General features: G+C 47.4%; 1 protein-coding gene across 1 annotated transcript in view; it reads right to left on the bottom strand.

Annotated features, from left to right (window-relative positions):
• Nucleotides 1-20,877, bottom strand: part of CNN1 (calponin 1) — a 37,522-nt gene extending 16,645 nt beyond the window's left edge. The window contains exon 1 of the mRNA XM_028711685.2: nucleotides 20,719-20,877. Coding sequence (XP_028567518.1) covers nucleotides 20,719-20,781 — 63 coding nt within the window. The 5' untranslated portion in view covers nucleotides 20,782-20,877. The remainder of the gene's footprint in view (nucleotides 1-20,718) is intronic.
• Nucleotides 20,878-25,032: the final 4,155 nt, after the last annotated feature.

Raw genomic sequence — 25,032 nt, 5'->3', positions numbered from 1 at the left:
TTGTATCCAAACGCACTCATTTCTGCCTTAAATTGTGCTATCTGCACACTTTAATTCTGAAATTCTTAAGTACGGTAGGTTCAAGCTAGTTTCTATGCGGCAACCAAGGAGTTGTGAAACTGAAGCTGGCTTTCATTTCTTTGTTATTTTTCTGTATACAGGGGAATTCCTGCTAATGGGGGTTCCATTCATGACCACTGCGTGTCAGTCCATTCCAACCCGGTTCACCCCATTCTGCCCCTGCCCCACCCCCCTTTCGGTGCCCAAAACAGTGTGCACATCAGCAATCATGTGCTTGTGATCATGCATAAGTGGGAAGGTGCCTGTAGGCAGGCGCGCGCGCGCGCGCACACACACACACACACACTTTTCAACGAAGGGGTGCAAATTGTTTGGTGTGTTGGTTGCACTTCTGTTCTTTGGAATGCGTATACCTCGGGTTGCAAACGCTGCGGGTTGCGCATTTTTGGGTTACGGACCCGCAGAACCCAGAAGTACCAGAATGGGTTACTTCTGGGTGTCGGTGCTCACGCATGCGCAGAACCGCCAAATCGCATCACGCGCATGCCCAGATGCGGCGCTGCGGGTTGTGAACGTGCCTCCCACACGGATCACGTTTGCAACCCGAGGTTCCGCTGTAATTTTCAGGGGTGTTTAATGGCGACATATGTGGAACCAGGACAAGGCCAAAAACGTGGTACCCTTACAGGCCCACACCACAAACAGAGAAGTGGCACTGGCAAGATGTCATGAGATCTTGCTCAAATCTCATGATATCTCAAGAGGGCTCCACAAGTTCTCACTGGAACCTGCCACTGCTGCTTCACAGGTGCCAGCATGCAACTCAGGTAAGAGAGGCTTCAGTGGGGCCTTCACCTTTTAATTTCACTGCAGGTGGTGAAATAGGGCAAACCCCACCCCCCATACCAAGATGTGGAACTGGAATTAAGAAAGGGCTCTTCTAATTTTCTTATTAGTTTTGATTGCAAGCTGTCAAAGACCAGATCTGGACATAACAAGTCAAAATTTGTCTTTGTCTGGTTTGATAGGAAAGGATTTGCTCCTCTCTGCTGGCCTCCTACCACATAGGTCTCTATTCTGCCCCTTGTGAGCTTGGTTCTCTCCAGTCGGAGTGTTTGTTTCAAAGAAAACCAAGGTTTAATTCTGGCTTGCTGATCATAGCGGGCAAGGCAAGGCATAATATAGCTTCTTTGAGATGTGCCAGGGTGGGAGACCGGGAGCATAGAATCATAGAGTTGGAATAGACCACAAGGGCCATCGAGTCCAACCCCCTGCCAAGCAGGAAAAAAGCATGTTCATGAGCAAACCACATTTTAAGACAAACCTAACTTCTTGTGGTGTACAAACCTGGCCAATATCCTGATTTTCTGCTACCCACCCCTGGTAAAATATTGTCCCAACGATGTGTGCGTAAGATTGCAACCATGGTTATCTTACCATGGAATGTGAGGAGGGTGACAGTGCCTATTCCACCAAAGGCTTTGGTTCTGTGCACACCTCAAAGCAAGCATGTACAGATAAGGCTGCAAATTCCATCAAACTTTTTTAAAAAAGTTAATGGTAAGTTTGTCAACAACACATTCTGTTTCTGAAGGCAACACAGAACAAACTGTTGCAGACCTAATGAATATAGTGTTCAGCAAGCCGAGCAGAGCTTGCAGCAACGTGGAGTGGTGCCCGACGGGAGGATGCTCTGAAAGTGATCATTGATAGTGGATATTACCTGCCTGAATGTCTCTATTTTCAACTCTGTTGGACTGTATGTTAATGCTGGGGAAACTTATACCGACCATAGAGAGCAGCGAGTCACCAGTATTTGGGTTTTTATGTACCTCTGGGAAAAGCAACCTTGGCGCCAGCTTGCCTCTTTATTTGGAAATGTGCTTGCAAACCAGGTCCTGGCATTCCTTCTAAGGGCTTTTCCAGCCCCCCAAGCAACTAGGGTCTTGGATTCTACTGGCCCCATGGGAGTGTGCTGCCTGAGTGACAGGAGAAAGCTTCGAGGAGTTTATGATCTGCTGGTTTGTGAAAAAATCCATGACGATATCTCAGCCACTCTCTGCCAGCCCAAGAAGCCAGATGATTAAGCCATTAAAACCAAAACCGCTGCAGCGACCGTCATCTGTGCTGCCCTTGTAAGTTTTTTATTTAAAAACGAATCTCCCAGAGCAGGCAGGATCACAGGTCTCATCCCTGCTTCAGTCTGGCAACCAGCACATGGAGAAATCTCATGTAGTTTCTCTAAGGTAAAGGTAAAGGTGCCCCTGCCCGTACGGGCCAGTCGTGTCCGACTCTAGGGTTGTGCGCTCATCTCACTTAAGAGGCCGGGAGCCAGCACTGTCCGGAGACACTTCCGGGTCACGTGGCCAGCGTGACGAAGCTGCTCTGGCGAGCCAGCACCAGCGCAGCACACGGAAACGCCATTTACCTTCCTGCTATAAAGCGGTACCTATTTATCTACTTGCACCCAAGGGTGCTTTCGAACTGCTAGGTGGGCAGGAGCTGGGACCGAAAGACGGGAGCTCACCCCGCCGCGGGGATTCGAACCGCTGACCATGCGATCGTCAAGCCCTAGGCACTGAGGTTTTACCCACAGAGCCACCCGCGTCAACCTGGCCCCAAAAGGGATTCCAAAGGATGGTCCAAGGGAAGGGAATCCTCCCTCTGCTAAAAAAAAACACGAAATCAGGAATTTGTGGAAGCTAATGTACCAAATAAGGGACACGGGTGGCACTGTGGTCTAAACTGAGCCTTGGGCTTGCCGATCAGGAGGTCGGCTGTTCGAATCCCTGCGATGGGGTGAGCTCCCGTGAGGTCCCAGCTCCTGCCAACCTAGCAGTTCGAAAGCACACCAGTGGAAGTAAATAAATAGGTACCGCTCCGGCGGGAAAGTAAACAGCGTTTCTGTGCGCTGCTCTGGTTCGCCAGAAGTGGCTTGCTCATGCTGGCCACATGTCCCGGAAGCGAGATGAGCGTCACAACCCCAGAGTCGTCCGCAACTGGACCTAACGGTCAGGGGTCCCTTTACCTTTGCCTAATGTACCAAATGTGCACACAGAAAAATAAGGTCTTTATGACCTATTTGTGATATAAGGCCCCCATTAGGAAGCCCCCTCAATCTATTGTGCTGACTCTACATCCTTCTTTTAGTTACGCTAGATAGGGTGCTTGTGGCCCTCAGCTCCTCTTGACTTTTGGGGTCTCTTCCCACACAGTTTTCAAGTCCTCCACCAAACCCACACAGTTCCTTCCTTGGAGCCTGGGTGAGCTTTAAATCCCTTCCCCTTAGAATATGAACCTTATTTCATGGTTATCATGAAATCATCTTTCAATCATCACACCAAGGGCTCATCACTTGTGCTGTGCCTAGAAAACATGGTTCCAAGCAGTTTTGCGCTTGACCCAAGCTTTCTTGGCATGAATAGTCTGGGGAAAACCAAATTGCTGTTTGTTCCGATTGAGTGATAAAGAGTGATTTTCCCCTGGGTGGGTGAGTGGGTGGGGGAGAGAGAGAGAGAGAGAGAGCAGCGAGAAGAGAGCTGAAATATGCTCGGAGTCGAGAGTGGATTTCATGCTCTTTATTCAGCTCATAGTGGTGAGGAGGAATGGAAGTTCCCCCAGAATGTCTGCTTTATATACATTATTACACAATGGGCCCCACGTGATTGGCTAATTCCAGGATTCTCCTGTAGGCCAATCAGGTTGCGGATTCACTTCCACCTGGAGCTGGATTGGGTGGCTCCTGTCGACCAATCAGACTGCTGCATTCTGGGTCCTATTGTTCTAGGACCAACCAGACTGCTGAATTCTGAATCCTATTGTTCTAGGACCAATCAGACTGCTGCATTTTGGATCCTATTCAACTCAGTACATAACGAGAGCTAAGTGTGGATATGCCCTAACTTGTCCGAACAGTGGCAAAGGCTTCACCTGTCACAATATAGATTGTATCAGTTTGGTTTGGTCCATCTTAAACCCCAAGAAACTGAGGAAGAGCAACCTGGGTTATATATCCAGATGTAACAAGCGAGTGCTTCTCTCTTTCACGTCAGGCTTTCCCACTGCTCAAAATCTTCTCTGAGCTTCTTTTTGGCACATAGTGGGGTGAAGTTTCAAATGCCTGTATTTCCCTTCCCACCGGGTTTAATTCAGTGGGGAGAAAGGGGCAGGATTTGTATTAGAAAAGTTCCCTTTGTGAATTTTTGATCCAGATTGCAGCTTCCTGCAGCTGCTGCAGGTTACTTTAAAACAACAACAAAACCCACAATGACTTCAGGGTAAGCATTCCTATGACGTAATCTGATCGAAGCCAGCCAACACAGCAGCCATCCACAATGCGTTCCACTCAGATTTTGATTTGGGGAACAGCTCATTCTAATACAGCAATCCAATAAGGAAAATCTAATACAGTATTTCCTAAGCCCTTCTAAAGCTGGCAGGACTCTGAGCCTCTGACAGCATTCTGTTCTGATGGCTCTCATCCCATGCTCCTGGCCGGTTGTTGCAAAGGCTGGAGAGATTCGCTTTGAATTTTGTGGGGATTTCTGCAGGCTATAGGACTCTCCCAACCTGCTGCTGTTTCACTGCCTCTAGATTTTCCCTCATAAGCTGGCTGTATGGTGGAGCGCAGGATGCAATGCTTGACAGAAATAGGAACAAGGGTTGGTGCTGACCTTTAAAGCCCTAAACGGCCTCGGTCCAGTATACCTGAAGGAGCGTCTCCACCCCCATCATTCAGCCCGGACACTGAGGTCCTGCGCCAAGGGCCTTCTGGCGGTTCCCTCACTGCGAGAAGCCAAGTTACAGGGAACCAGGCAGAGGGCCTTCTCAGTAGTGGCACCTGCCCGGTGGAACACCCTCCCACCAGATGTCAAAGAGAACAACAACTACCAGGCTTTTAGAAGACATCTGAAGACAGCCCTCTTTAGGGAAGCTTTTAATGTTTAACAGACCACTGTATTTTAATACTTTGTTGGAAGCCGCCCAGGGTGGCTGGGGAGACCCAGCCAGATGGGCGGGGTATAAATAATAAATGTATTATTATTATTATTATTAATATTATTATTATTATTATTATTATTATTATACCTCAGGTTACATACGCTTCAGGTTACATACGCTTCAGGTTACAGACTCCGCTAACCCAGAAATAGTGCTTCAGGTTAAGAATTTTGCTTCAGGATGAGAAGAGAAATCGTGCTCCGGAGGCACAGCAGCAGCAGGAGGCCCCATTAGCTAAAGTGGTGCTTCAGGTTAAGAACAGTTTCAGGTTAAGAACGGACCTCCGGTACGAATTAAGTACTCAACCCGAGGTACCACTGTAGTATTATGAGGATGATGATGATGATGTGGGATTTTGTGTAAGAATCCTGTGGCAATGCAGGAATATCAATGAAGGCATCCACGGCAGATGGCCATCCAGCCATTAAATATCTAATATATATATAGTATAGCTGTTAAAAGATACATGCAAATGCAGCCTGAGAATTTTATATGTAATTTGTTGTTTTTTAAAAAATATTTTTCAATTTCGCATTTTACAACAAATCTAAATTTGCACATCCAATTAAAAACATCCAGTCCTTATATCTGACTTTCGTTGTTGTAGAGATACTGATGGAAAACATAGGCCTCCTGCATTGTTAGCAGACTCAACTGTCTGTCACTGATTGACTCTCCCCCTCCCATGTGTTCTTCCTCAGGTTTTGTTAATTTGTATGTTTTGTTGTAAAATGGAAAATGATAAATCAAATTATATTTACAAAAGAGAAGAGTGGATGGATGAAGGAACCAGTTAAAGCAAGGCTGATCTTCCTTTTCCTGTTTCAACAGGACGCCCCCCCCCCCCCCCGCTGCTTGCAAGGAGGTGAGGTGGACCCACAACAAAAGCGTGTGGCAGTTTTTAAAGACTTTAGAAATTGCCTGATCTCTTAGCCAAAGCCCAAAGGCCACCCAAAAACATCACAGAAAGAGATTGTCTACAACAGGGGTCAGCAACCTTTTTCAGCCATGGGCCGGTCCACTGTCCCTCAGACCATGGGACTATATTTTGGAAAAAAAATAAGAACGAATTCCTATGCCCCACAAATAACCCAGAGATGCATTTCAAATAAAAGGACACATTCTACTCATGTAAAAACATGCTGATTCCCGGACCGTCCACCGGCCGGATTGAGAAGGCGATTGGGCCGTATCCAGCCCTTGGGCCTTAGGTTGCCTACCCCTGGTCTACAACAGACATTTGAGAGTGTGGATAATAATGTGTGCTGATTGCCTTGTTCTGGCCTGTCTGGGCCATTTTTTTGAAATGGCAAATAATGTAATTCCTGAAACCATTGTCCCAAACCTCCCCTATTCATACACAAAATACACTCTTTTGACTGGATTTGAAGGACGTGAAATTGAAAAGAACTATTGGAAAGGGTTTTTCCAAGATATGTATTTCAACTGCAGAGACAATATTTGGGATCATTTAAGAGAGTGGTTTCGGGATTGCTCTCTTGTACTGTTTCAGACATGTGGTTTATGTACTTAAGTGTGTTTACCTTGTGCATTTATGAACAGGGCTTTTTTTCAGCCAGAACTCACTGGAACACATTTCTGGCGCCTCTCAGGTGGGCACCATTGCCATTCTAAGAGAATGAGGGAGGCATTCTAAGGACTCAGCTAAAAAAGGTAAAGGACCCCTGAGAGTTAAGTCCAGCCGCGAACGACTCTGGGGTTGTGGCGCTCATCTCACTTTACTGGCCAAGGGAGCCAGCGTTTGTCCACAGACAGTTTTTCCGGGTCATGTGGCCAGCATGACTAAGCCGCTTCTGGCGAACCAGAGCAGCGCACGGAAACACCATTTACCTTCCCGCCAGAGCAGTACCTATTTATCTACTTGCACTTTGATGTGCTTTCGAACTGCTAGGTTGGCAGGAGCTGGGACTGAGTAGCGGGAGCTCACCCCATTGTGGGGATTTGAACCGCCGACCTTTTTGATCAGCAAGTCCAAGGCTCAGTGGTTTAGAACAGCTGCAAATAAATGTTTTAAATGTGTTGTAAAGTGCAATATACAAATGTGACACTAGATGGCAACTGTGAGCTATGACAAATTCAATGCATTTTTCAAAATGTTGTTTTTTTTTAAAAGTATTTTCACAGCATTTTTAAAATATGTGTGTAGATTCCACCATGGTGAGTTCCAGCACCTCTTTTTCTAGAAAGATAGCGTTGCTTATGAACATTCATTTCATTTATGGCCTTAGAATTCTTATTAACACCATGAACAGAATTAATTCATTAGGGAGCAAATGAAAACGATTAAAGTCCAGATCAGATCAGATGTAAAGTAGCTCCTTTGGTGGTAGAATCCAATGTGATTAGTTAAAAGGTGAACAAGAATGCGCTCTGAGAGAGAGAAGAGAAAGACTTTTGAGGACATGCAGTGAGTCAGAGGAAGAATTTAACAGAGAGATCAGGGCTGGAATGTCAGCCTAATCTCCTGGCAATGTATCCAGAAAGGAATTTATAAACCAGAGGTACTACTGATTCCATGCCCTCATCCTTGGTCCCAGAACCATGCCTTTGCCATTAGGAGTCTGACCACCTAGACCAGGGGTGGACCTTCAGATGTTTCCAACTCCCATCAGCCCCAGACAGCATGGCCAATGGTCAAGGATTATGGGAGCTGTAGTGACGTAGTGACGTAGGGTGGGCCACAGGACCAGCTTCTGCATTCATGGCAAGCAGGCTGCTCCGTTTTGTAAACGGACTGCCTGCGTTGGATCTCAGAGGTCCTCTGATAGCATTGCTCCTCTCCATTCTTGGTACTTGGCAGCCCAGGCTGCAGCTGAGAGCGAGCGAGAGAGAAAGCATTCCTTGGGCCCTCTCTCTGGACGTGAGGCAACTTCATACCTTCAGCTAGTGCCAGGGAGCTCTGCCAACCCAAACAGGCTGTGTCCCCTCTAGGAGGAATTCACCAAACTTGGGAGAAAAATGGGGGATGTGTCCGTCCCAGATCCACAAGGATTTATCCCTCTGCTGGGATGTTTCAAAGACATAGTGGGCTGAGCAGGACTTTTGTGTGGACATTTGGCTAAACACTAAGTGCTAGAAGTGATGTTAAGATTCCCTATTTATTTGTTTTATCTTCTTACTGAAACATAACTCAGAAGCCGCAAGCTGATTGTTATGTTTGCAACCAGTGCCTAAAATAATGCAAGTGAGGTGTGTGTGTTGTTGGTATTTTTTTTTGGGGGGGGGGAACCTTTCCCAATATTGATAAGCCCCTTCACTCAGCTCTTCTGAACACTGTTTTCATATTTGATTTGGAACTCTAAAGCATCATGTCTGACCATTTTTTGTTAATGCTTCCCCCCGCTGTACGCAGCTTAAAACCCTACAGCTAGCTGTTTGCAAAACAAATAAGAAAAAAGGTTAAAAAGCATTGCCAAGCATTCTGATTTTTCCGCCCGTGACAAGTGGCTTAACTGACTCACTTGTGGGAGTCAGCAGGAGTTCTTTGTTCTGTAGGAGCAGATGAGACTGTAGTGTTCTTCAGGCTATATCACATAGGTAGTGTTTTGATGTAATGGCAGGTAACCCAGGTGGCTGCCCGGGTGCACTCAACGAGCTACTTAATAGCTGGAACAAGGAGTACCAACAATGTATTGTCATTTGTAATGTTGTCCGTACTGAACTGCATGACCAGCATTGTGTGGACACTGGGTTTTCTTAAATTACAATTTGTGGGGAAATTTAGAGCCTCCATGTCCATTCAACAGACTGATGTGTGCACGAGTAATTGTGATATCGATACCTACAAATAAGTGAACACCATGAGCAGGGTTGCCAACTTGAATAAAATATTGGGGGGGGGGCAGGCAAGCCCTGCCCCACATAACTGATCACATGACACAGTGCACACACACCATTTGAATGGCAATGCTCATCCACCTAGGAGTTGGCTCCTTAATATATGGTTGCCATATGTCCAGAATTTCCTGGACATACCTGGAATACTGCAGTTGGAAGCAGTGTCTGGGCGGAAATCAGAAAAATGTCCGGGGGGAATCCGGACATATGGCAACCCATGTCGGCAGCGTCATTTCTACCAAATTTTGCTTGACAACTTTTCACATTTTGAAATATGTCAAACCTTTCCTATGATCATGAGGTTAGTGAATGTGCAGCCCACATTAGAACAGCTAGTGGTGGCTGGTCTTGCTCCCATCCTCCTCTCTTGATACCCGGAAAACACTTGAGACTAAGGAGGAGAAGCCAACAGGTAGATGTCATCCCTTGGACCAGTTCCACGTGAGAAAGGAGGCAGATGGGAGCTGGCAGAGAGCAGGCTGAAGTTGGTGGGGCACTGCCCATCATAAAACATACAGATATTGAAGTTAACCCTTTATTGAAAGAAACACCCCTTCCTAGTAGGTCTTGCCCCAACGAAGCAGTTGCAAGGACCGAAGGTCCCCGTCTTCCCACTGCTCCCTAAATCTCATCCTTCCCAAGCAACCTGAGATTTATCCACCTTGTCTGTCTTTGGGAAGGACCTCTGGGAGACCAGCAGGGAGGCGAGCTTATCACAGCAGGGGGTGGGGACTCCCTGGCTTCTTCAGCCACTTGCCTCATCTCTGCCTTTTGGCCCTTGTCCTCTCCAGCCTCTGCATCTGCCTCTGATTCTGGACTGCTCTCTGCCACACCGTATTCCTGCTCACCATACCCTGTTACTTCTTCAGCTTCCGACACTTCCTCCACCCAGTCTGCTCCCTCTTCTCCCTAAGGATCTGTTGTCTTGTCTCTCTTTGCTCCTCCCTCTTCATTCCTCTCCATCTTCTGGGACACCAAGCAGGAGGAGAGCTAGTCATAGCAGAAGGGGGAGATTCCTTGGCTTCTTCAGCAGCCTGCCTCCCCTCTGCCTCCACACTCCCCCCTCCCACTCTGCTTCTGCCTCCAATTCTGGACTGCCTTCTGCAACAGCCTCTTCCTGCTCACTAAACCCTGTTATCTCTTCAGCTTCTGACACCTCCTCCTCCCATTCTGCTCCCTCTTCTCCCTCTGACCACTCACTGTCGTCCCACCACTACTCCCCTGGCACTGATCCTTCTACCACTGGAGGCTCCCCTGAGGGTACCCTAGCTGGTGTCTCCCACTGCTCCTCTGCATCCAGCCACTCCATGACAGCTCATTTATCTAACCATAGTTTATGGCCAGCATCACATGTGAACGAGGTTAACTTGTTCCAAAGTTGAACAAATGCCAGGGGGGTCAAAAACTTTCCACGCCAGAGACTGTTTGGTCTATCCCTGCACATAGATTGATCAGTGGTGTGTGTTACTGTACTTCATCCAAGTTCTCTCTCTGCATTATCTGGCCTCTTTAGTCCCTTGAAATCTATGGTTTTCTGATGTGCTGCAGTTGCAAGAGGTCAGAGGTGAAGGAGAATAAAATATTGTTAATGAACCAAAAATCTCTTCTGGTATTTGAAGGTGCTAAGGTAAAAGGTAAAGGACCCCTGGACGGTTAAGTCCAGTCAAAGGCAACTATGACTCTGGGGTTGTGGCGCTCATCTCACTTATAGGGCGAGGGAGCCGGCGTTTGTCCACAGACAGCTTTCCAGGTCATGTGGCCAGCATGACTAAACAGCTTCTGGTGCATGAACCGTGACAAGTGCCAGAGTGCACGGAAACGCTGTTTACCTTCCCGCCGCAGTGGTACCTATTTATCTACTTGCATTGGCATACTTTCGAACTGCTAGGTTGGCAGGAGCTGGGACACAGCAACAGGAGCTCACTCCGTCGTGGGGATTCGAACCGCCAACCTTCTGATCGGCAAGCCCAAGAGGCTCAGTGGTTCAGACCACAGCACCACCCGTGTCCTTGAAGGTACTAGCAACTTTCAAGAGGCTAAGGGTGCTTTCACGTGACCTGTTTACTGAGCATTGACTCAGACATGTTTGCAGGGAGGTTAGGCAACGTTGGCCATTTAGTGAGCGTTCAGGTTGATACGTTAGCAAAGGGGCTAGACCGTGTTGCATCAAAGCAAGTGTTACTCACACTTTGCTGTCACTTTCCTTATTGCAAACAGTCCAGTCTTTTAGAGAAGTACGTTTGTTGGGTAAAAGCGCCAACCTGAATTTTCCAGTGGGTGATTGAATCCCATCCCAAAATAGTGAAAATTATAATAGTCTGGAACTGCCACCAATCAGTTTGGGCACCAACTGAAAGCTAATGGGACAAAGCACATTATGTCCTTTGTTTAGAGAGGTGATCAGATTTTTTTGTCATAGGAACTTAGGAGCATCGCAGCAGCACCAGCACTACAGGAAGGGGAAGCTGAGGTTTTTGCCCTGGGTGAAGCTTCCAGAGGAGCGTCATTGAGGCTCACAACCTGTGTGTGTACGCAAATGCACATACAGAGGGGCAAACTGGGTCTTTATTTCAGTGCAAACTGAAATAAAGCCTAATTTCACCCCTACACCCATGGGCATAACCAAGGTTGGCCAGGGAGGGGAAACTGCCCCCCAATCAATAAAAATCAATAAAAATACATAGCTAACTGAGATTCTGCCCCCACCCCAAAAAAGGCGTGCTCCTGCCCCCACAACAAAAATCCTGGCTACGCCCATGCCGACATCCCAGAGCTAAGGGAAGAAAAGAGGAAAAATTACACTGAGCAGCCAGTCTTGTATGGTTAGGGTGGCTTACTTGAGCTGCACATGTAATAGATGCTTAGAACACAGGTAGGGACGCGGGTGGCGCTGTGGGTAAAACCTCAGTGCCTAGGACTTGCCGATTGTATGGTCGGCGGTTCGAATCCCCGCGACGGGGTGAGCTCCCGTCTTTCGGTCCCAGCTCCTGCCCACCTAGCAGTTCGAAAGCACCCTTAAGTGCAAGTAGATAAATAGGTACCGCTTTATAGCGGGACGGTAAACGGCGTTTCCGTGTGCTGCGCTGGTGCAGGCTCGCCAGATGCAGCTTGTCACGCTGGCCACGTGACCCGGAAGTGTCTCCGGACAGCGCTGGCTCCCGGCCTCTTAAGTGAGATGAGCGCACAACCCTAGAGTTGGACACGACTGGCCCGTACGGGCAGGGGCACCTTTACCTTAGGCAAACTAAGGCCTGGGGGCAGGATCCAGCCCAATCGCCTTCTAAATCCGGCCCGCGGACGGTCCAGGAATCAGCGTGTTTTTACATGAGTAGAATGTGTGCTTTTATTTAAAATGCATCTCTGGGTTATTTGTGGGGCATAGGAACTCGTTCATCCCCCCCCCCCCAAAAAATAGTCTGGCCCCCCACCACGTGTGAGGAACAGTGGACCGGCCCCCTGCTGAAAAAGTCTGCTGACCCCTGGCTTAGAAGGTTCTTTTCTCAGTTTTTGCTTCTTTGCAGTCTGATTAATTTGAGCTGGTTTGCGGCATGATTATCGGTTCTGATGAGAATGGGCTAGGATTCTAACAGGAACTCTTTGGAAATATTTTGATTGCTCGGCTCTGTACTATATTCGCTAGCCAGGCCCACTTCTGTCCAGGAAACTTTGAAGCAAGTGCTTGGACTACATAACTTGGATGCAACCATCAGACCTGGTACTGACAACACAGCAGAAGCAGGAATGCACACGAGTGAAGGGAAGTACTTGCATTAATTTGCAATCAGAATTTGCCTTGATCAGCCTTCATTACAGCAGTTGCTGGATTTTTACCACTTCAGTGAGAGCTAAGCATAAGATGCAAGAGTGCAGGGCCTTTTGTGTCGTCTCCTCATTTGTCCTTTTTTCCGCTTGTCTTTTCATCCCTTTCTCCCCACATTCCCTTGTGGATGTGTCGTCGCTTATTATCTACTGTTATGGATTTCAGAGGGAACACTGAGAATTTTTTTATTTGGGACCACAGAAAGCTTACCAGAAAGGCTGCCTAAATATGAGCTGACAGCTGTAGTACATATCACCCAGAACAGTACAGTGGTACCTCGGGTTACATACGCTTCAGGTTACATACGCTTCAGGTTACAGACTCCGCTAACCCAGAAATAGTGCTTCAGGTTAAGAACTTTGCTTCAGGATGAGAACAGAAATTGTGCTCCGGTGGCACGGCGGCAGCAGGAGGCCCCATTAGCTAAAGTGGTGCTTCAGGTTAAGAACAGTTTCAGGTTAAGTACGGAACTCCGGAACGAATTAAGTACTTAACCCGAGGTACCACTGTATATATATAGCATAACACAGAACAGTAATTTGCATGTTTAATTCTATATGGCAGTTAAGAATCTCTTTGCAAGATGCAAGCGTGCTATTCTAGTTTCCCGTTTTCTTATGACTAAAACTCTAGCAAAAAAAAATACCCTTTTTAAAAAGTTGCATTTGAAGGCATTTGTCATATTTGTATCTGGAAAATTACTGCATGTGGTTTCCCTATTTTATCCCTATTCCCTATTTTATCTTTACAACAACCCTGTGAGGTGGGTTAGGCTGAGAGAAACCGACTGACTAGTTCAAGGTCACTCAGTAATAAACTTCATAGCAGAGTAAGGATTGGGACCTGAGGCATTCTGGGTCGAATCCAGTACCCTCCCTGCGGAAACCATATTTGCTTTCTGTCAAACACACACACACACATTTAAAAGAGTATGAAAAGTAATGGACTAGTTTGTAACCTTGGTGCTTGTGAAGCTGCATTTGAGGAAGTGAAAACAAAAGCTTGTGCAGCTTTCTGGCTCCTTTGTGCTTAGAAATCTGAAGCTACCATATGATGTTCATGGGACACTGTCTTTACAGGAATCCACTGTCACGGATTACTCTGTGTGTTAATCTCTGCTTCCAACACAAGAAGGCAAAGCAGGATGGGACAATCTCTGTGCACAGCTTCACGGAAACAAGCAAATAGCTGTAGTTTGTCATGCCCAGAGCAATGTGAATTTTGCATTGGAAAAAGTTTCTCCGTGCTTCCCAGACAGGGTGCCATGGTAGCTCTCAAGCCTTGTGTTTCCCAGGGACACACGACATTCAGTTAAATGGGTGTATTGTGTTATGAGGACATGAGGGTATGAGAGCAGGCAATATGAGCTTGCAATATGGGCAAAGAAGGTATGTAAGTTTTGTGCTTCTAGTGAATTGGGTCTGGTTGGACAGAAGACAGGGATTCCAATCTGCGGTTGTATTATGAATTAACGCCACTCCATGAAGTTTATGCCAGTAGCTCCCTGCCCCCTAACAAATTCCAGGCTATGCTTGGGGCTTCTTTCTGGAACTGGAAGTTCCTCAGTAAATATGTCCCATTTTAGGTTGCCAGTTTGGCCAGGGTAGAACCCTTATTCTAACTTTCTTAGCATGTCATTAATCTAATGTTTTTTCCAATGATACTGGGTTCTTCACACTGGTTGTAAAGACATCACCTTGTTCTGGCCCTCCGGTTTGAAGAGCAGCTTCCTATGGCGTCTCTCTATGCAAAAGGAAACATTCTTCCCTATCTCCTTAAGGGAGGAATGTGGGTACAACTCTTACCTCCTTGGCAGATAGAGGTCTCTTGCTTTCCACCTGAGCACCAGAACTACTGTGTACTCCCAAGCAATCCTATGCTCACATTCCAACACAGGTGCTCTCTGTGCATTGCAATCACCAATTGGACCCCTAAAATAAGAATCACGAGGATCCCCTGTCTGATGTCCTACTGGGAAGGCTACTCACTTTGTTCAGGTCCTAGCCTTTCCTCTCAGTCTCTTCTTTTCTAGGCTAAACATACCCAACTCCCTCAACCATTCCTCATAAGGCTTGGCTTCCAGACCCTTGATCATCTTGGTCACCCTTCTCTGCACACATTCCAGCTTGTCAATATCCTTCTTAAACTGTGGCGCCCAGAACTGTACTTAGCACTCCAGATATGGTCTGACAAAGGCGGAATAAAGGACCCCTGACCATTAGGTCCAGTCGTGGCTGACTCTGGGGTTGCGGCGCTCATCTCACTTTATTGGCCGAGGGAGCCGGTGTACAGCTTCTGGGTCATGTGGCCAGCATGACCAAGCCGCTTCTGGCATACCAGAGCAGCGCACGGAAACACCATTTACCTTCCCAATGGAGCGGTACCTATTTATCTACTTGCACTTTGACGTGCTTTCAAACTGCTAGGTTGGCAGGAGCAGGGACCGAGCAACGGGAGCTCACCCCGTCGCGGGGATTTGAACTGCTGACCTTCTGATCGGCAAATCCTAGGCTCTGTGGTTTAACCCACAGCGCCACCAAAGGTGGAATAGAAAGGTACTATTATTTCCCTTGCTCTGGACACTATACGTCTGTTGATGCAGCCTAGAATAGAAATAGCTTTTTGTGCTGCTGCATCACACTGTTGACTCATGCTAAGCTTTGTGGTCTACCAAGACCCCTAGATCCTTTTCACTTGTACTAGTGGCAAGCCAGGTGTCCCCCCCCCCCATCTTGTGTACAAAACTAGATTTATTTTCCCCACATCTAGTTCCCACCCATACTGCAAGAGTTTCTATTTAAGTTGGAGGAAAACTAAAAATACTTGCTTTTGTAACCAAGTTTGCTCTCTGCAGCTCACCAGTGGTCACCATTCTGCTGGAAGAGTTCTGTGCAACTCAAAACTTTGTTTGCAGACTCCCCATATCAGCTGGAAGATGCACAAAACATGCTTAGGATGTCAATTGTCTCACTAGAGGGAGGTACTGTGCTGAAATGCTTACTTCCCAACAATCAAGAGCTTTGTTTTCTCATCCATGGCTTTCCAGCAAATGGTAACTGAGTCCCCTCCCTAATATTTGAAGAACTGTGGCTCTCTCTGTTGTGGACAGTGCTAGGACAGAGGAACTGTAACTCTATCTTTTGTAGGAAACCGCTGATGGTTTGCAGGAGCTTGCCTGCCAAATCCTGGACAGCCTGTCTCCCAACTTCTCCTTAACAGGTAACTCCCATCCTGCAGGGAAGTTTGATCTTGTATCACAATCCTCACTGTTCCAAAAGAACTTTCGATTCTGAGGGCTGTGGAGGAGATCCCTCTGCCTGAGGAATGTGTTTGTTGGGGGTGCGTGTTTATGGCAGTGGTGGTGGTCTCCCTCACCTGGGGTCTCGGGGCAGACATCCTGCTGCTCGCCAGATGCACACCCTGCCAAACTATGCCTTATATAGAACCAGCCTACGAAGAAACCCCAAAACTGACCATATATGGTGAGTCTGTTGCTGCCCAGACTTCTGCGGCAGAGTGCAAAGTGCAGTCCAAGACGGTAGCTGAAGAATTTAGCTGTGGAGGGAAGGGGGGGGGGGAGAGAGACCGGCCTTTTGCTGGAGCCAGTGCTCTGGTGAGCCCTGGAAGATGGAGGGTGCAAGGAGAAAAAGTGAATGGGTAGGAAGGTTTGTATTCTCTAGTCAATCGGGGCTTAGCCCCAGACAGTTCAGGAAAATATGAAGCTCCATCCATCTAGCTCACCACCGGCAGCGATCCTGCAGTTTCAGACAGGAGTCTTTCACAGCCCTACCTGGAGACGCCAGGGTCTGAACCTGGAATCCTTTGCATGCAAACTAGGAGGGTGCTAGGAGGCCATTCTTGAGTCACAAAACAGCGCCTCAAACTTGCAAAGGCACCATTTGTATCGCACGGACGGGTGCCCCTTAAAAATTCCCTGTTGTAAATCTGGCCTGGCCCTGAGACTGATGGTCTTTAACACAGCCAGAAACAAGAAACGAGCTAAGCTTATGGGAGTAAAAGGAAGATTCCATACATAAAGTACCACCCCTAAAGCTGTAGGATATTGAAAGGCTTGTGGTGAGCAGAGAGCCAACCTACTTCACAGATTAGCAGGTAGTACAATCCTTGCCAAGCCATGACACAGCTGCCTCTGCTAGAGAGGCATTCTGTTTTTAAATGTATTTTATTGATTTTTTAAAAATAACATGGAATAACAAACTCCACATTCAACCCTACTCCTTTCCCACCCAAACCACCCTCCTTATGGGAAAACATTGCTCCAAAGTGTCAGGTGCGAGTGCCATTGTGAATGATGGTCCATTGCATGTGTAAGAAAAGGATGGCCATGTTGCAATACAGTGGTACCTCAGGTTAAGTACTTAATTCGTTCCGGACGTCCGTTCGTAACCTGAAACTGTTCTTAACCTGAAGCACCACTTTAGCTAATGGGGCCTCCTGCTGCCGCTGCGCTGCCGGAGCCCGATTTCTGCTCTTATCCTGAAGCAAAGTTCTTAACCTGAGGTACTATTTCTGGGTTAGCGGAGTCTGTAACCTGAAGCATATGTAACCTGAAGCGTATGTAACCTGAGGTACCACTGTACAGTTATCCTCTTCTCCTTTTCCAGCCAATGCCTTGACTTCCTGAGTTAATCTTTCAGAGTAACAGGGTCCATACTTTCTAACTCATAGCATTTCAGTGACTGAAATGTAAAATCTGAATGGCACCCCCCTCCCCACTGATTAACATGGGGCAGGGGCACAATCCAGTGGAAAGTGCTTCTGCATAAGCTTTCTTAAAATGAACAGACGCTGTGTGCATTCAGTTTTGCTAACCTTACACAGGAGAACCTCCTGCTGGATTGTGCCTCATGCAGAGCTTGAATTATGAAGAACGGGTGGGGGGCCCTCACAAAACCCACAAGCCCCATTCCCAGTTTCCCTCTTTTAATCAAACATGTTCCCATGACTTTCTTTAAAAACCACAGTTAAAGCACCCAATGAAAGCAGTGGCCCAACATGGCCTGTTCCCCATTCTGTCCCCCTTAGTGGTACCCTAGGCCTGTCACCTGAAGTGGCTGCCTCTTGGTGCCTCTGGAGAACAGTCATTCTCCTGACGGCTAACACACCTCAAGTCTATACCTTGAGGAGCGTCTCCGTTCCCATCTTTCAGCCTGGACACTGAGGTCCAGCTCCGTGGTCCTTCTGGCAGTTCCCTCACCGCAAGAAGCAAAGTTTCAGGGAACCAGGCAGAGGGCCTTCTTGGTAGTGGCTCCCACCCTGTGGAACACCCTCCCAGTAGTTGTCAAGGAGATGAATAACTGCACAACTTTTAGAAGACATCTAAAGACAGCTCTGTATAGGGAAGTTTCTAAGGATAGATGTTTTGTTGTGTTTTTAATATTTTGCTGGAAGCCGTCCAGAGTGGCTGGGGAAACTCCATCCGATGGATGGCTAAATAATAATAATAATAATAATAATAATAATAATAATAATAATAATAGCTCTGTGACCACCTGCTGGTCAGCTCACAGTATGGCAGAACCGCTTGTCTCAGGGTGAACCTCCTGGTCTCTGACATGCCTAAAACACGCAGGATGCCATGGTTGGAAGAGAATCCCCTCCCCAAGCATTAACTGGTCTGATCCAGGCCCTCAGACAGAATATTTGTGGGGAAGGGGCCTTAAAGATACATTAAGGGTGAGGAGCAGCAGGCATCACAAGCCCAAAGTAAACCAGCCATAAAAACCTCTCTTTTGTCATATGAATTGGCACTACTGAAGGGGCCACATAATACCCATTTTCCGCATTTGTAAGGACTCGGGCATTTAGTGCGGCAGTTTGGAACCCCCTGCCTATTCAGATCAAGCAGGGATCTTCACTGTACAGTGGTACCTCAGGTTACATACGCTTCAGGTTACATACGCTTCAGGTTATAGACTCCGCTAACCCAGAAATAGTACCTTGGATTAAGAACTTTGCTTCAGGATGAGAACAGAAATTGTGCTCCGGCGGCGCGGCGGCAGCAGGAGGCCCCATTAGCTAAAGTGGTGCTTCAGGTTAAGAACAGACCTCCAGAACGAATTAAGTACTTAACCTGAGGTACCACTGTACAGTTTTCAGCACCTGCTAAAAACACTCTTGTTTAGACAAGCCTCCCCTGGTGCTTAGAAAGCTGAGGTGATTTTAATCTGCTTTAGTATTTTAACTTCAGTATGTTTTACAATATGGTTGTTAATTTTTCACAATTTCATTTCTTTATTTTGGATTAAGTCCCACTCTGTTTTGCTCCCACCCACCCCACAAGGAGAGAAAATGGAAAAAGTGTTTTGCCAAAGGCAGATTCCAAAATCTAGAAACTGTCATTGGTAAAGAGGGACCTCTGGAGAAGGTGTTCCGGTAAGTTCTTCCCAGCATGGCTGCTGTGATAGGCTTTTGTCATGAGTGGTTTAGATGGTGCCAGACCAGGGGATTGGAGTCAGTGGCGTAGCGTGGGGGGTGCAGGGGGGGCAGGCCGCACTGGGCGCAACATCTGGGGTTAGGGCAAATCCATGGGTTAGGGGGCGCAAATCCACAGGTTAGGGGGTGCAAATCCACGGGTTAGGGGGCGCAAATTACTTGCCTTGCCCCGGGTGCTGACAACCCACGCTACGCCACTGATTGGAGTGGGCATTTTCAGATGTGAAACGTAGGCTACAATCCTATGTCCATTTACCTGGAAACAGATCTCATTTAATTCAATGGGACTTGTTTCCAAACAGACATGTAGCAGCAAAAACTCAGGTTACAAGTGCTTCTCTTCTGTGTGAAGAACAACCAGGCATGAGAGAGACTCAAAACCTTCGTGTGAAAAATTCCCCTTTGACTGTGAATGCCTTTATCTTACCAACACTTTCATATCTGTAAAATGGGTAGAACAGTGATCTTCCTCATAGGGGAAAAAACAACCATGATCTAAGGTTGTTAATTATGCTGATCTTAGCTGTCCTGATCTCTTTCTTTCACACACACTTTCTTTCTTTCACGCACTTTCACAGGTGTGTGAAACTTTGCCCCTCTAGATGTTTGCTGAACTACAACTCCCATCAGCCCCAACAAGCATGCCCAAAGGCCAGGGATGATGGGAGCTGGAGTTCAGTAACATCTGGAGGACCAAAGGTTCCCCACAGCTAGCTAGCCCATCTGTTCTTTAAGAAGGCAGTGGAGCAGCTAAGAATGCGAGTAGGGCTGTGGCTGGTTCAAATCTCACTTTCAGTCCCAAACACAGTAGGCAGCCATAGGCAAACAGCTGTTCTCCTTGCCTCAACACCTCCATCTTCAGCGTGGGGAATATTGTACTGCCCTAGTAAGCAGGGCTGTTGCAAGGACTGCAGAGTCTGAGGGAGGGTGAAGCACTTTGAAGGCTTGAAATGTGCTACACGAAAGAGAGGTTCTTTGATGCCTGAATTGTTCATCCTGGCAATTGATGGATCTCCATTGCTCATCATCTGTGGTACTTATCTCACCCTCTGCAGGTAACAGGATTGTCCCAGAGGTCATCATTTGAGCTTGCTTAGAGCCTGTAATTAATTACTTATTACCGTTGTTTCAGAGCGTTTGTTTCTCCCCCGCACCCCATGTCCATTTGGGGGGATTAAAGAAAAGACAACAGACCTCATCAAACAAAAAATCCCGAGAACAGAAACAAAACAGAGTTGCCATCTTAAAAGCGATTTAGGTGTCCGTTTCTGCTAGTCCATTCCAAAACCTCCCATAGCCTGTTTCCTAAAGCTTTGCGTGGTTTTCCTCCTTACCTTTGCCTTCCTACCCGGACATATAGTCACATCCTCCCTATTCCCTCCTCTGAGTGAGTAGGTGCCATGAAACAAAATGCCCTGCTGTCCTGCGCAGTGCTGATGTTATTAGATTTGTAATGCAACAGGCAAAAGTCCCACTCCATTAGATTATGAAGAACCTCACAACTCTCAGTGCTAGGACACACACACACGCTGCTCCAAACCAGGCATTGTAGATGTCCTTACCTTATTCTTGACTTCAGCTGACATGCCATAGGCTGGGCCCCTGATGAAGTGTGTCGCAGACATGTTGCACACGTGCTGCCCTCTGCGCGGTTTGCTCTCTCTGTGTGTTTTGGTGCCTTCTTGGTGCACGGCGTGTCTGCCTCTGCGCTGCTTTCCCTGCAACTTTTAAAAACTCTTGGCTCTCCGGCTCTCCCCCTCCTTCTGCCCAAGGGGGAGTCCTTCCATTGGCCAGGCAGCATGGCCAATCGCCACCTGCCAGGGATGCTGATGTCAGCCTGTTGGTATTAAGAAATGATGGTGTCATTTTTTCCACCTTGGGGGGCTTGGGGGGCATCCAGTTCTTCTGCTGACTCAATTCCCTGATGGATGTTTTAAATATTTACAGAAGCCCTTGTCACTTCTGAGCATGTGAAAAGAGGGGAAGAGTTGATGGATCCGACTGGCAAAGCATCGCCTGCCCACAGCTCTCCCTCCCCAGTGGTAGTGCAACCTCCTGCCTCTTTTACTCATTAGTTCTGTCCCCTTTTTCAACCTTACGCTTCTGTGTGGCTCTTTCTCCTCTGCATCTCCCTTCCACTCCCTCCCTTCTAGCATCTTTCCCAAGCAAAGCCTCTGCGCCACTCACTTTCCTTTTCATGCATCAAAACCCAGAAGGAACAAGCTAGAAAAACAGTCCAGTCATCCAGAGGGCAGCACATCGCTGTTTGGCCAGGCCTCCCTGACCCTTTCTGCCCCAGTTCCCTTTGCTTTGTCATCTTCTTTGGCTTTTGAGTCTCACATGTTGCTCTGCTAGCTGGAATTGCTCCTTTCCCTTTTCTTTTCGCAAAGAGCGTTTGCAAACTATCGGCACGAAACAAGAAAAGTTCAGCTTTGTACTTTTTTTTCCAGAGCAGTGGCAGCTGCTAAACAGACCTGTCTCTATAAACTCGAAGAATCTAAACAGACAAGAATGAAACTACAGTGGTACCTCGGGTTACAGACGCTTCAGGCTACAGACACTCCAGGTTACAGACTCACTAACCCAGAAATAGTACCTCGGGTTAAGAACTTTGCTTTAGGATGAGAACAGAAATCGTGCAGTGGTGGTGCGGCAGCAGTGGGAGGCCCCATTAGCTAAAGTGGTGTCTCAGGTTAAGAACAGTTTCAGGTTAAAATCGGACCTCCAGAACGAATTAAGTTCTTAACCCGAGGTACCACTGTATATGTGCAGTGGTATCTCAGGTTACAGATGCTTCAGGTTACAGACTCTGCTAACCCAGAAATAGTACCTCAGGTTTACATGAGGATGAGAACAGAAATCGTGTGCCGACGGGGTAAGAACAGTTTCAGGTTAAGAACGCACCTCCAGAATGAATTAAGTTCTTAACCCGAGGTACCACTGTACTGTTCAGAAATCAGGCATGGGAAGGAAACATTTGACTGAGCAACTTACTGATTTGCTGAAGCCACCAAACCGGTACAGACAATGGTGGCATTTCAAGGATGAGCAGATTTTGAGATGTTATCGAGAGACAAGAAAGAATATTTAGCAGTGTGCAGCAGGGGAGCAGGACTCTCCCCAAGTTTAATAAACCCTTCTTCATTAAATTATAATAAATAAAGGATTCCCCCCCCCCCCCCCAGAATATCTCAGTCACATCTTCCTACCAGTTCCCAGTCTCTTGACACGGATGTGAAAAAGCTAGCAGAGCAGCTCAGCTCTTCCAATTTCTTCCTGATATATGTGTGACAGGACAGTTTTTGGCCTAAGCAGTTCAGCTGGGCCTCAAGGTTGTCAGATTTGGCATAAACATCAGGTGGGGCAGCTGTTTCCAGCTGTGCTTTGGCTTTTAAAACTCACTGGTGGGCGTTGGGAGAAATCCTTCTGGGGCCTCCCCATCCCACTATGGATTCAAGGATAACCATCTGCCACAGCAGACTGGGTTGTGTCTGGACAATCATGGTTTCCCAAGTTCTTGCTGACTGGGAATCTGCCTTGATGGCTTCTAACCTTCACACAACATCTATTCCTGAAGCTGGGGTCTACCTGTTAGCAAATCTTATTAAAGAACCCTAGAGCTTTTTGTCCCATCCCTCACTTCCTTTGAGGTCCCCGATTCCCAGCTTGTGCTTCTGGAGTGACCTCAGGCTTTGACACGGCTGCAAGAGACTTGAGGTCCTTTGCCAAACCCGTTCAAATAAAGCTGCCCTGTTGCAGCAGCAGCAGCCGCAGCAACAGCTTTCAAAGATCTCATAATTTATCCTCCTCCTTCTTTGTGACCCTTGCACTGAAATCAAGGATTCTCCTGGTTTTGGAGAATGCATGACCCATGTCGTCACTGTAGGTGGGCCAGAGACCAATCCATGGGTTGAAGGCGGCCCTTTCCTTCCCCCCAATTTTTTTTCTATTAAACAATTTTAAACAAACAAACAAACATAAATCATAACTGAACTTGGTCCAATCTTAATATCATTGTTAAATGACTTCCTCAAATTCCCTTGACTGAATTTCATTATATATCATTGGAACGGTTTTCCAAGATAATATCTCATAAAATTTACTTAATCCTCTTAACATCTTTATCTCTTTTTATCTTAACTTAAACATGCTGTTTTATAATTTCACATATTTAAATCCTTAGCCTATCTGCTATTTTGCAAGTATTTCTATATAATTTATCTTAGCATATTTGGATAAATAGTCTTTGAAATTCTTCCATTCTTCCTGGTGCTCCTCCTCCTCCTGGTCACGGATTCTTCTGGTCAGGTTGGCTAGCTCCAAAAAGTCCATCATCTTCATCTGCCATTCCTCCACTGTTGTTTTTTTTTTTTTTAATAAGATATTTATTGAGATTTTACAAAAAATAGAGAAGAGTTTACAAAGAAAAAAATAAAAATACAGAAAAGAAAAATACAATAATCGAAAAAGTAAAAACACATAATTAAAAGAAAAGAAAAAAAATGGAAAAAAATAGATCCATTTTTATGCCTTTTGCTTCATTTACTAGTTTCCTTGACTTCCACCCGCCTCCCCTTTTTGTATTCCCATTTACCTAATCAATTCAGCAAATCCTTGGCTGCCATTCCTCCACTGTTGGTACGTCTTGTGTTGAAGGCGACCCTATCCAATGTGGACCATGAAAGGGAGAGGGATCATTACTGCGGGAAGTGATGCTAGAGGGGTGTGAATGATGGGCAAAATGTTGTCTGAGGCTGCTAGTATTGCTCTCTAGCAGAAGGGACTTTATGTGTTTCAGGAGATCATTGATCAGTCGCATAGTGTGTGTGGGCAAGAAGGGCAATTACCCTGGGCACATTTTTTTTTGGGGGGGGGGGGGGAGCGCATCAGTTTCTCTCTCCCTGCTGAAAAAGACCCTTCCCCACCAACATTGCTGCCAACGCCGCCCAGCCCTGATAGGAACTGTTTCCAGATGGGGTGGACATGACTCTGCTTCCTTTGGGGGGAGAGGAGAGGAGGTGGGGAGACCACAGGGGCCTACTGCACCCTCTGCTAGTTCTCGTGCCTCTCCTCCTGGGCTGCACAACCTTCACTGCCGGGCTTTGGGGAGCAGTGTTGCTTCTGCCAGGTGGGTGGAGTGCATATGTCTATCTGTGCTCCCCCACGCCCGGCTGCTGGTCCCAGGGCTAAGTGGTGGTGGTTTGGGGGTGTTGGGAGTTGTATGTCAACCTTCCTTACCCTGATCACTGGCAACCCATGATACACCACCAAGGCCATCTTAAGCATATGCAGCGCCGGGGTGCAAAGATACGCCCGGCACCCCTAGGTTGCCCGGAGTTGTCAACCTTTTCTGGGGGAGATAACCCCCAAAGTTGTTTACCTTTAGAACGGTTGTGGGACTCACAGCGCCAACCAAGGGGATTTGTTGCTGCCGTTGGCGCTGTCAGCACGTGGTGGATCCCATCCAGAGACATTTCCTCTGCTGCTGCTTGCATTCCCCGTCGTTCTGCGCTGGCACCCCGCGTTGGGCGGCGCTGGGAGTGTGTGCTGACAGCGGAAAAGCCAGCAATGGAACCCGCAGCTCGGCGCATGCAACAGGATGCATCGCACAGCACCCACAACGTTACACGGCGCTCCGGGCGCGGCGCTGAAACAGTCAGCCGCCATGCAGCTGGGGCAAGAGCCGACAGCTAAGTGGAGCAGAGCCCGTCGGAGCTCTGAGCTGCCCGCAGCAGAAAAACCCACGGTGCTCCAACAGGTTCTGCTCTGCTTGACTGTCAGCAGCTCTTCCCTGGACTCCAAAGCTCGGCCCTGGACTCTCGGCCTGGTGCCCCTGAGAGCCCGGCGCCCGGGTGCCGTGCACCCCTAGCACCAAC

This window comes from Podarcis muralis, chromosome 17, assembly GCF_964188315.1.
Source record: "Podarcis muralis chromosome 17, rPodMur119.hap1.1, whole genome shotgun sequence".
Taxonomy (NCBI): Eukaryota; Metazoa; Chordata; class Lepidosauria; order Squamata; family Lacertidae; genus Podarcis; species Podarcis muralis.
The sequence above is the reverse complement of the archived record's forward strand: the minus strand, read 5'-3'. Positions and strand labels throughout refer to the sequence as shown.